Source organism: Haplochromis burtoni, unplaced genomic scaffold (assembly GCF_018398535.1).
Source record: "Haplochromis burtoni strain Fernald_Lab_line unplaced genomic scaffold, NCSU_Asbu1 Contig_523, whole genome shotgun sequence".
Classification (NCBI taxonomy): domain Eukaryota; kingdom Metazoa; phylum Chordata; class Actinopteri; order Cichliformes; family Cichlidae; genus Haplochromis; species Haplochromis burtoni.
The window spans coordinates 281,848-294,913 of NW_024582884.1; the positions used below are offsets into that span (position 1 = coordinate 281,848).

The 13,066-nt window shown below is 40.0% G+C and overlaps 1 protein-coding gene across 2 annotated transcripts in view; it reads left to right on the plus strand.

Moving 5' to 3' along the window:
* sntg2 (syntrophin, gamma 2) overlaps positions 1-13,066 on the plus strand; it is a 102,386-nt gene that overhangs the window by 30,870 nt on the left and 58,450 nt on the right. For both annotated transcript variants that reach the window (XM_005947541.3, XM_042214151.1), the window contains exons 2-8: positions 2,461-2,598; positions 2,715-2,771; positions 2,915-2,972; positions 5,509-5,552; positions 7,547-7,588; positions 8,659-8,746; positions 12,195-12,277. In XM_005947541.3, the coding sequence (XP_005947603.1) occupies positions 2,461-2,598; positions 2,715-2,771; positions 2,915-2,972; positions 5,509-5,552; positions 7,547-7,588; positions 8,659-8,746; positions 12,195-12,277 (510 nt within the window). The remainder of the gene's footprint in view (positions 1-2,460; positions 2,599-2,714; positions 2,772-2,914; positions 2,973-5,508; positions 5,553-7,546; positions 7,589-8,658; positions 8,747-12,194; positions 12,278-13,066) is intronic.

The following is a 13,066-nucleotide window of genomic DNA, read 5'->3' on the forward strand; positions in this document are numbered from 1 at the left end:
AATGGGAGCAGTAACAAAGGTGTTGCGTTTATATTTTTGTTCAGTGTAGATTGTTGGTGCTTTCATCAGAACGCAATGCTGTCTGGGCCCTTCTCTGGGGCATTTGCTAGGATTTTCTTGTTTCTCCAAATATGAAAAACATGTTGAGTTAATTCTTACACCATGACTGGCCGCCCATCATAATACTTAGAATGTGTTTGGAATAAGAATTTTCCTGCACAGAGCTTCATTTTCCAAGAATTCCCTCAGTGTCACTGAAAGATGTAGAGGAGTTGAACTTATTTGAGAAGTAATGACGGTCACTGCAGGTAATGTGCACTTTATTCCAACGTTTACGGTGTTAGACCCAAAGCAATTCCCTAGTATCCCGTTTTCAGAACCTACTTGTATATGGACTGATGGGGCTGTTTTTATGGGTTTATAAAATGCTGTTGAAGCTTTAGTGTGTTTGAAGCTAAGCTTAGTTATAATTACTAACTTTAGTTTAAATGCACAGGTACCAAATTGCTTCTAGCTGAACTCTGGCATCGGCATGCAAACATGTTACCGCGCTGAAACACTGTCTTCCATTACTCTCAGTAACTGCGTGTGGATGGATGCTTTTTGTTAAAGGGTTTGATTTTGGTTCAAAACTGAAATTACACCATCTACTGCCACAAAATGTTATTTCTGTATTTTCTGAATGCTTGCCAAGCAAACATTTTGAAGCTCAGTAACCCTGCTGGTGATAGATTCTCAATATCTAGTTGTGGTTGAAAAAGAGTTCCAAAATGAAAGTTGTGAGGACGTCGATCCTCCCAGCAGCTCCTGATGTTTCCACCTTTCATGTCATTGCTGATGAAGATTTATATGTTGCTTCTTTGTGCTTGTCAATTTATTTTTCCCTTTGTGTCATTGTCTTGTGTTACATTTCCCAACAGGTTTCCTGTGGTCAGAGTTGCCAGGAGAGTTTCTCTTGATATTCACCTTTTTCTCTCGTTCCACTGGTTTGTTAGGGAGTTGAAGCGCAGGACTGTCACCTTTCTTTAGACAAAGTTTAAAGTTTGTTAGATGAAGGGGTTTTGTTTTGTGTTGGGGGTGCTGTTGTGTTGTCTTTGGCTCTCCCAGAAGCCAATTTATGCATAGTTTCTGACATTGTGGCAATAAATAATTTCCAAACGACCCAAACAGCCTCCTCAAGTTTCTCCATCTAGTATTCTGTTACTTTCCGTACCAACAGATCCATGTGGGGAATGTAACAATTTGCATCACAGGGTCAGTAATCCAGGTAAGAGAGGTCACTGTAACGGGCCAACGTATAAAGTTCACCATGCAACAAATGAAACAGAATTTAGATGCACATAAATGTAACTAGTGTAACGGTGTTGTTTCCATTTAAAAATGCTAGTTTGTGTACATGCAGACGTTGCAGGGCCGTCAGCTCACTTTGAATTTCCTGTTCTGTTCAATACTTCTGAATTTGTTAAGCAACGCTTTATTCTACATCAAAATGTTGACATCTGCCTGTTGTTTGTTTTTTCCGTCCATGCCATGACCAGCTTTGACCTTTGAACATTTGATGGAAATCAACAGACTGCCTGAATTTTCTGAATGAATGGTGAACAATTGGTGCAGAATTAGACATGGCTTTTGTCAAACCCAGACAGCGAGCTGATGAATTTTACAGTTACAGTTTCTTTTAATGGCAAAATGTTTCCATCTGTATACTAATTCCAGTTATTGACCCATTATTGGGTCAAAACCTCTGCTTGTTTCAAAAATACTTATTTAGGCTCCTCATCTGTATTTTGTTAGTATTAATTATAAGTCGTTAGCATAAACTAAACCAAAGTGGCCAAAATTATTTTTTAATATTTCCTGGCTGCTAGTGTCTTGGTCTAAACGTAGTTTGTGTTTAGGGATATAAACATAGTTTTTTACCATTTTTCAATCTCGTCATATGAGCCGTATCGTTTGAAGTGTTACAGAAGGTATTGTCTGACAGTCTTTTGCTTAATCAAAAAGGTGAATAATTTGAGATGGCTGCTTCTTTGATTTCTGTTGATATTTGCAGATAATGATACTGAACAGAAAGAGCGTTAAATTTGAGCTGCACTGCATTCAGTTTTCAGATGCTTGAAGGTTCTTCATCTACAAAGAAACAGAAAAAGCGTGAACTGTAACGTCTGTGCTTCTTTGATCTGGCTGACTGTTGTCATTTCTGTCCTCAAAGTTAGACTTTCTGGCACAACTGCCTGAACTTTTGTGTATCTCTGGTTTCATAAGGTAGAAACACTGAACTGAAAGAAAAAAAATCCTTACACTAAGGTTTCACAATGTCAGGCAAAACCAATTAACCCAAAACTAGACCAGTAGAACGGGGTGCACAAATGGCACGTTGAGAAAAGAGGATTAAAATGTTCATTGTCTACGTAATTGCTCTGCTTGGCAAAATGTCAATGTTCTTCTCAACTCCAACAGACAAAATCTGGAATTGCTTTGCTGTACAATGAGGAGACCAACAATACCTATGATGTCTGCCTGAAATTGACCAAAGAGGTATTAACCATACAGAAGCTGGATGTGGTTTGCACGAGTGGAAGTGAATCCCAAGTAAATGTAAGTGCACCCGAGGCCTCCAGGCTCGCTTTTTGTAATTCATGCCGCATAACTCCAGCATACTTTTCAATGTTCACAATATCCTTTTGCCAATAAGAAACTCCCACTTTCTAAAGCACAGAACTGTTGTACTGCGAAGACAAGCGACCGGCGGTCTGGGCTTAAGCATCAAAGTAAGCAGATAAGTTTTGAGACTACAGTGGAAATGAAAGGCTTTGGGTGGCAGAGATGGCTGTTTGAAAAAGCTGTTTTGGCAGCAAATTTTACCACCCATACTCAGAAATGCACATCCTCATCTTTCTCTCCTGCTTTTCAGGGAGGTGCAGAGCACAACGTGCCAGTGGTTATTTCAAAGATTTTTAAAGATCAAGTAGGTAAGAAAGCATTTCATCTCACTACTTTAATGTGGCTTTGGAAATGGTTTTCAGTGCATCGTCGAGTTTCACGGTTCAAAGTGATTACAGACATAATAAATTATTATTATATTGGTACTTAAATTGACAAGATTTGTCTGTAAGATTTAAAAAAGTCTTATAGTTTCATAGCATCCTTATTAAAAGACATTGTCACAGTAGAATACATAAATGAATAAATTAAAAAGAAGGCTTGAAAGAGAAGACTGATGTTAACGCTGGAGGTCATGTTTAGCCTAGCTTAACACTAAAATTAAATCAAGTTAGCCAACATGTGTAATGTGTGACTTGAGCTGTTTTTACACATGCAGTGCTTTTGATGAACTTTTTTGTTTTTAGGAATTCACCAAAAGAGCTGCATGGGAAGAATGCAAAGCCCTGAGTGTGTGTGATGTTGGGTTTTGCTTGTTCAGTTCAGACAATTCCCAGCCATAAACCACTCTGTAGATATTTCCTGTAGTGCAAAGTGCCCAAAGTGGATTATTTCCTGCTGTGTGATCCATGTGAGGCAGGATAGTTGCGGAAAATACCCCCATCTGATTCTTAAAAAATTAGCTGCACAGCATGAGTTTGTACTGAGTTTTAATTTATCAGGACGCACTGCAGTACGTATAAAGCCGTTTTCACATGTCAACGTCAGAGAAGGAAAACACAGACGCGAATAATCAGTTTGAAATCTGACGCACAGAAAGTCTTCTACAACACATTTAGGAAACGTTACAGAACATGTATGAGACAACTGCACAGCTTTTTGATTGTATGCACAGTTTTTACATGGTGCATAGACTGTATATAAAAGATGGATGCATAACTTGTTCTTGAAGCTTCAAGCTGTTGTTTTGGCTTTTTTTGGTTGTTTGTTTGTTTTAAAAAAGATGACAAAAAAGGTCAAATGCATTTCATGCCCATACAGTAGCACTTTGTCAATCACAAGGCAGCCATGCCTCCATCACACTGTATTTTCTAAACTACTCTAAATGGGACCATAACTTTAAAAGTGAATGCAGTGTTGTATTGAAGATGACTTGATGAGATAATGAACTTATTATGAATATGTTCACTGAGAAGCATGATCATTCTCCCCACAGAGTATAAAATCTGGCTTTTGTTTGTAAACAACCTCCAAGGTCGTGCAGATCTGAGGCGCCTCAGAACCAGCTTTGCTTCATTAGGACACTGCATCCAACGTTTTTATACAGTCTATGATAGGAGTGCATTAAGCCGTTTCAAAGTTTCCTGCAACTTTTTCCTGAATCTAAAAGTCTATCGTAGCCTCTGTTGTCATGTCAGATGAACCACCCTCCATGTGTCTGTAAGTGAAATAACAAAAACAGCTAAATTACTTGCTGATATTGACACAACTATTTCTTAACTGATGTTCCAGAACTGTGGCCTGCCGGGCTGCGATGGTAAAACACAGATGAGATAGTCACAGTTGCTGCATGTGTTTTTGTCTGGCTATAATGGTGTGAAAATGGAAATGGGACTGAAAATTTTATTTAGAAAGAGGTGAGAGGCAGAGCTGCCGATGCTTGCCGCCTCACCGTGCCGAGAAAGCGATTAGCAAATGTAAATAAATATTGGATTTTTGTTTTTGTTGTCAAGATTGTGGATTTTCGTAATTATTTTTTCTCTGTGTATTCAGTGACTTTTTTTCCCCCTTTCCCCCCGTGATCAGAAAAAATGAAAGCTCTGCCGGAAACCCCGTTGTCCCCGTTTACTGCACCCAGCTGCACGAAACACCACCTAAAAACCGCAAACATCTGCTCTTTGATTGCTTTAAAAGGTTGTTAAAGTAAACTTGACATGACGGGTTTTTTCCTTTCGTTTCAATCGAATTCTCAGCAACTCTCAGAAAGAAAACCTTTATTTATGTGCACCTGCTGCGAGGCACAAAGTAAAAGATGAACTGTTGTAATCTCTCACAACAGCTCATCAGTCCAATAGGGCAGTTAATTGATGATAAGTGAGCATGAAGTGCTGTGGAGAAGTAAACCATCGCCAGATTGGAAGAGTAATATGATCATGCTGTTAACTAGATGGAAAATACTTTAATCATGTCTGTCAGTTAAATTTTAAGAATTGATGACCTCCAAGTTTCCCTGCGTGAAGCCATATTAGAGCATCATGTGAGCGAATCATTTCCCGGTAATTTTTCTTTTTGCCCACGCGCTTCCTAATACTTTTTCTGATGCGAGAAAATCATGTCTTGATATCCCGAGGACGTTAAGAGCCCTTTTCACACAGCTTTACAAATCTTTTCACAACACAGCTCTCATTGTTTCCTCCTGTGCTGCTGCAAATGAGTTTATTTCCTGATTAGTTTCGAATTTCATGCCTTCCTGTGTTCTTTCTGTGAGCTGTAGGATGTTGTCTGAGATTAGACGGTTGGGGGGGACACTGATTGCCATTTCCACCACATTACCGTGTATGAAATGAGCAATTATTTCATAATGTTTTCATTAACCTCTGACACTCGACGATTGACGCTCCGCAGCCGATCAGACGGGGAAGCTGTTCGTCGGGGACGCAGTGTTGCAGGTCAGTATCAGTTTCTGACTTATTTGCTTGGATGCTGGTTGGGGTCACGACCCAGCGGGGCGGCTCTTTGCATCTCAATTTCGCTCACATTTTAACGGTTATTAATTTGAAGGAATGGTAGCTGAATCTTTTGAGCTATACGATGTTTTTCAAATGAATCATTCAGCATGTGATTTAAAAAACAAAACACATCATTGCTACAGGAATCACTCAATGTATGTGTTTCTATATTTAAAAAAATATCACCAATGAATAATAGCTGATGCTCCTTAGAGTGGTAGTCATTAGTGTCTAGTGTTTAGTAATGCTATTCATTTAATCTTTTTAATAAGTTAATTTGAATCCGTCTGGCAGCTTTATTGGATCTGCTGTTTATCTGGAATATCAAGTAGGTTCAATGGACAGCAAAGCAATATTACCATTCATATTGAAAATGATTACGAATAATAATATGAATAGAACTGCCACTGCTTCCATCTCTCACCGCTGTTTCATATGTATTTGCAGTGGCTTATTTGAAGTGTCACATTGTAGAATATTGCATCTGTTTGCCTGGATGGCAGGAGACGAAGCAAATTAGGGGCTGGTGCGTAAACTTTGGGAGTCATGGGGAGGCTCAGGCTGGACGACTGTTTTAAGGGGAGAGAATCTGTGAAATGAGTTTAGCTTAGATTTAAAAATAAATAAATAAATGGGGAAAAAAAGCTGAATAAAAAGATATATATATATATATATATATACACACACACACACACATATATAAAGATTGTTTCTCCAAATTGCAGCAGATTATGACAGACTTTTATAAACTTTAACACTGTGTCTCTGTGTCGTTTCCCGTCTTGTTGCAGTTTTTTGTATTTGTACTTACAGTTTTGCATTTTACTTTAAATATATTGATATTTGTAGGAATTCTGTTTGGTGATGATTGGTGTTTTTCTTTTTTTCCTGTCTTGGAGATAATTTCCATCTGCTTTTATTCTCTTTATAATGATTTAGCATCTTATTTGATCTTATTTTCACTTCATATTATTTTGCCTCTGTAGCTCAAGGCATTGTGTTTTGGGGTCAACTATACACTCACTGGCCACTTTGTTAGGTACACCTTTAGACGCTGACAGAGAGAGAGAACACTCCTTGTTGAGGTCAGAGGAGAATGACAAGACTGCTTTAAGCTGATAGGAAGGTAACTGTAACTCAAACAAGCACTTGTTATAACCAAGCAGAAGATCACCTCAACATCAATGCTCAACATCTCCAGCCTTGAAGCAGATGGGCTACAGCAACAGAAGACCGCACTGGCAGTCCTCACTGGACTGGCTCACAAAAACTGGACAATAGATCTCTGGAAAAAATGAAAGCATGGATCCATCCTGCCTTGCATGAACGATTCAGGCTGATGCCAGTGAATGTACTCAAATGGACTCCAGTCACCAGATCTCGATCTAATAGAGCATCTGTGGATGTGCTGGTATGGGAGACTCGCATCATAAATACGGAGCTGTGTGATGCTGTCGTATCTATATGAACTAACATCGCTGAGGAATGCTTGCAGCACGTGGCTGAACATATGCAATGAAGAACTGAGGTAGCTGTGAAGGCAAAATTGGGTTCTAACATGGTGTACCTAACAAAGTGGCTGGTGAATTTATGTTCTGTTAACTTGGCCTGAACTGGGACTTAGAGAGCTGAAAGTCACCGTAGCCTTGCAAAACATTTTTTGGTCATAACTCAAGAAAATCCCAAAACACATAATTAGTTTGGATTATGAAAATGTTCTTCATACATAAATATTAATCACTTTAGTGCAGGAGCTGTTATTCTGGACCTGGTAGGCCTGTCCAGAACTACACCGAGGTGCCTAAACAGCACATCACCCTGCGAGTCATATTCTAGAAATGGAGGCACCTCTGACCCTGTTAGTGAGAATACAAGTCCTTAATAGTCTTATGTTAAACTAAATGTTTGTGTTTCATCTCTGTTTGTTTCTTTAGGTCAATGGCATTAATGTAGAGCACTGTACTCACGAGGAAGTTGTGAGTATTTTTGTATTTGACTCTTGCAAAAAGCCAATACCCTGCTCCATCTGCCCATTACTCTTCCATCCGTCCTCCAGGTGTAACACCAAATCCCGCTGTTTATCAACAGGGAGGTGCGCCTCAACAATCTGAGTTGTCATCTTGGCAGGAGGCTGTTTTTCTTTTCGTTGACACTGTGACAAATTGAAAAGCCTGAAAAAGAGTCGATTATTATCAAAGCCTGCACAGGAAGTGAGGGTGCCAGTATGCGGTGTCCCCCCCCCTTTCTTCTACATTCACAATTTCTTTCTTTTCATTTTGATCAGTTTCCCTCTGAAACAGCATCTTCCTTTTGTTAAATATCCCCTCTGCTGTTTGCGACCATCCCTCCATCTCACCCACGCACGCTCTTCCTGTCTGCCATATCTTTTTCCTCGTGCAGCCTCATACAGCTGTTCTCTACATTCACCTCCAGAGCGTCAAAACATATAATGAGCAGTTTCTGTTCAGAACGAAATCCAGCACATTTAATAGCAGCCTGTCACACTGTCGGCGCTGACAGATGCTTGGGCTCAAGTAAAAGGGCTAGCATATAATGCAGGAGAGGATGGCAGATATGCATCGAGGGCATGCACAAGTGACCTTGCGCTTTTCGTTCATGAGTCTCATTTGCTCGAATTTTTCATTTATTTCATCAGCTGCATGGAAGAAACAGATTTCATCGCATTAAACATATGTTTGCTGTGACTGCATCTCTGAGAACATGTCACTTACACATCAGATAATGAGACATTCAGAGCGTAATTACTTTGTCGTGTCAGCTGTCACTTTGCCACCGCCTGTCACGAGCGAAAAGCCGGCCTTCGAAATCTGCCTTTTGATGATTCAAGTGGAACCACTTCAGCCAGGCTTTAACTTCTGATTTAATATTCCTCACTCATCTCCCGCTACATTTCATTTGCTCAGGCAGCATACAGCTTGACATGAATGTGGCTTGTTTCATTTATATGAGATTAAGTTTTATCTCGCTGTATCACTCGCAATCTCTCCCCCTCGCTATCTGTATCAATCTCTCTCGCTCCCGCCAGGTTCACCTCTTGCGTACTGCGGGAGATGAGGTCACCATCACTGTTCGCTACCTGCGAGAAGTTCCATCATTTCTAAAACTGCCTCTAGGTAAGCGCACGCTGATCGACGCCGTTTAAACCGGCTATAAACTTTATTGCACTGAGCATTCTTAGCAAATGAGAAGCGAACCGCTTTTATGGAAAATTGTCTTTTTGCTCAACTTGGTGCTTTAAACCTGTTCGATAGACGAGCGTTCATTTCAGAGTAATAAATTGTCATGCTCGGTGGCCCGAGGCGAGCAGTAATGTCAGAAACACCCAGAGCTGCACTTACCTTCAGCAGCTTGAAAAGATGAAAACGGAGACACTAAAATCATCCAGGTGGAGCCGATAAAAGGTGTGGAGCGAAGGATGTAGGTGAGAGCGGTGAGAAAATGATGGCAAGGAAGAAAGCAACACAAACCAAGCCTCAAAGTAAAGTGTAAATTTGGCAATTTATTGGAACACTGTGCAATACTTTATCATATACTTAACATCAGAGTGAAGGCGGGTGAGAAATGTCTGAAAACATGTTTGAGTTCTAACGTTTCATTTAAAAACAAAAACAAAAAAACAAAGCATTGCATAAATGTCATTTTAAATGTTTTCATGTTATTAATATGACATGACTGGCAGCATTTTAGTTTCCCACCAAATTACAGTAAATCATTATCTTAACTGCCTCCCCTTTGCTTTCATTTCTGATACCAGTCAAAAAACATGTTTTTACACAGAAGTTTACATTTGTTTTTTAGTGTGTCATAAGGAAATAAAGTAACAATATAGTAATTATAAATAGATGTTTTTCAGATGTGAGGCCCATGTAGATGGCTAATGAAGTGCTGGACAACAGAGCGAAGAAAAAATACAGGCCTGCAAAAGTTTGGTTATTTTAGAATTTGTTTGCTTACTAACAGATTCACTGTGTAAAACAGGAGAAATATGTGCAAGCGTCAGAGCTCAACACTACAAAAGTAAGATTGTCTGTTGTATATCAGGACCGTGTAGCTGTGGTTTGATCTAATTTCAAGGTGGGGCTGTGGTGATGTCATTACTGAAATTCAGAAAAGGCAATAAACAAACAAACAAACAAAAACAGAAGGGCTGTTGGTGGTTGGATTTTGTAGCGCTGAAAACAGAGCCAGCAGGGATGGCAGGAGTCTGACACAAAAAGCATTTTTTCTTGACCTCAGCTTTAATTGATTAGTACACCAACTCAAATTTGATTGCTAGTTTCTCTGATCGTTTTTTTGCTTTGCAAAAATCCCCAAACTGTGATAATTGGAAAGTTCAGATATAATTGGTTTGTTTTTTTGTTGGTTTCCTGTGCTAAAAATCTAAATAATCGAGTTTTGGATTGAATGGGGGAAACAAAGATCCCGTGACCTTCGTTTGGGTTCAAGTGACATTTGATGAGCACTTTGTCTGATGTTTTGTAGAGAAAGGATTTTTAAAATCGCCTGTCCCATTGACAGTTTCACTTCAGTTTTCACAACAAGTAAACAACCCACCAACTGCCATCACATTTAAAATTCAAATACTGCTGCTCATGTTTTTACTCTCACTTTCTTAAAAAAAAAAGGTAGTGATATTTTAGGGCATATGCTAATTCTCTTTCTTCCCCAGAATTGGATAAAAAGATTGATGCCACTCTGCAGGCTTTATACGCCAGACAAACAGCTGTTTCTGTTTGCTGTATATATTACGTGTTAAAGCACTTTATACCGTTGTTGCCGGTAGTTGGATTTTCTGATCTTTAGGCAAATTCAGGCTAGCTGTTTCAATCAGCTCTGCTGACTTATTGTTGGGGGTTTCAGGTGTGTTTACAAATGCAGATAATTTTAAAAAACTAATACAAATCAGATGGTCGTTGGTGGTTTTGAGATGCAGATCATCTAGTTGAAGGACTGATGAGCTCATGCCATCTGTTTACAGTTCACAGAAATCTCTACTCGTCCAATCTGTGCTCAAGGTTGAGGTCACATTTGTTGTTTTATGGTCAATAAAATTTAAACAAGGAGTCTCGAACTCCAAGCCTCGAGGGCCACTGTCCTGCAGGTTTTAGATGCATCCTTGTTCCAACACAGCTGATTTAAATGGCTAAATTGCCTCCTCAACATGTCTTGAAGTTCTCCAGAGGCCTGGTAATGAACTAATCACTTGGTTCAGGTGTGTTGAATCAGGGTGATATCTAAAACCTGCAGGACAACGGCCCTCGAGGTCTGGAGTTCGAGACCCCTGATCTAAACTGTGATAGATCATGAGCCGGATGACCTACTACAGGTGTGCCCAACTCCAGTCCTCGAGAGCTACTGTCCTGCAGATGAATGGCTTGCTATCATGCCTTTGCCAAACTTGATGGCACGCTGAAGAGGTAATCCAACCATTTGATTCAGCTGTGTTGGTGTAGGGATACATGTAAAAGCTGCAGGACAGTAGCTCTCGAGGACTGGACACCCCTGACCTACTATATCCTTTGACGGTCAGATTTTTGTGATTTATCTTTTAATCCTAAATTAGGCTAAACCTACCTAAGCTCTTGGTCCGTTTTAAAGGAAGGATAAGAAACTGGTACTGATTTTATCTCCTAACTCTTACAAATAAAGTTCTTTAAACTTATCTTTTACTGTAGTAAACACAGCTAATGCATCAATGTCACAGTCTGTAACTTCCTGCATTACATCTGGGCCTTTAGATGTTGACAGTTTTGTGTTTGCAGCGAACACTCAGACTGCCGAGCCGCTAATAATTGTTCTGCTATGAATTAGCTGTAAGCAAAATGAATGAATGAACCCCATGCAATACAAATGATTTCAGTCCCCACAGTAAACACAACAATCACTTTGTACAATTTATCTAATTACGAAGAGCACACAGATGTAGAAAAATAATTAATACTAACAGGCACGCATGAATATTTATAGCTCGATAAATCGCCACATTCTCCGGAAATCAAAGTGTGAGCGCTTTGAGAAATCCAACCTTCGTATCGCACGGGTGTGTTAACATTCATGGGAAGGCTGCAGTGCAGAGATGCTCAGGTTTTTAGCTGTAGGCTGTTTGGCCTCGTGAATTGTGGTTTTTGTTGTCTGAGAGTGAAAAGGTTCAAGTTGTATTCTCTCTAAGCCGGCCTTTGTTGTACCATGGCACAAATGACAGGCAGGAAAGGCCAGGAGCCGCTTGCCACACTTTACAGAGTGTGACCGAATCAGAAGGCAGTTCCTCCAACGCCAAGCTAATATCATATCAACGAGCAGCATTTGTCTCTTTTGGATTCTGCCTGTGATCTATGCTGCATGGCTAAAGGCAGGGCAGCAGAATAACGTCAATAATAACCCTTATAATTTAAGACTACGAGCTGGAACATGCTGTTTGAGGTTTATGTGCAACTCATGACTCGCCTTTGTTTCCAGATGAATTCAAATATTGATAGAAAAGGTGAGAAGTTGGATTAAATCTTTAACAGTGATTCTTCAAAAGATTTTTGTAAACATGAATCATTTTGCTGTTTGTTTCAGGGTCTCCGGGGCCAGATCACAGTCGAGTATCCTCCCCGCTGTTCGACAGTGGTGTACATTTAAATGGAAATGGAAACAACACAGTAAGAAACACCTTTTTGATGTTGCACATGAAAATGTGATTGGTTTGGGTTTGATCTCTTTCCTGCTTAGTGCCAGGGTCTTACCAGCTTCTTACAGGTAACTGATTCTTTCAAGTAAAGCTACAGGTTTAAAACACTAAAGAAAGTGAATTATCTGAGAGTAGTGCAGTGATTAACACTTGAAAGATGAGAGTGCTTTTGGATCTGTGCTTCTTTTGAGGTATCCCTTCAACTTTGGCTTACTTTAGACATGGGACGGTTACTGGTGTCAGACAAGCTGCCACACATGCCAGCTGAGAGCAGGAAACTGAGGCTCCATTTCACACGGGCTCAGCAAAATTGGGCAATAGAAGACTGGAAAAATGCTGCCTGGTCTGATGGGTCTCAATTTTTGCTGCGACATTCAGATGGTAGTGTCAGATTTTGGAGTAAGCAACATGAAAGGATGGACCCATCCTGCATTATCAGGCTGGTATTGGTGTAATGGTGTGGGGGGATATTTCTTGCGGCACTTTGGGCTCCTTAGTACTATCTGGATATCATTTAAACGCCACAGCCCACTGAAGTAATGTTGTTGACCATGCTGCTAACTATCCTCACAGTGTACCCGTCTTCTGATGGGTGATCCCAGCTGGATAACGCAACAGGTCATAAAGTTCACATCATCTGAAACTAGTTTCTTAAATATATCAGTGAGTTATCAAATGCACTCAAATGGCCTCCATAGTCACCAGATCTCCAATAGAGCGCCTTTCGGGTGTTACAGAACAGCGGCATGAAGAATTAAAG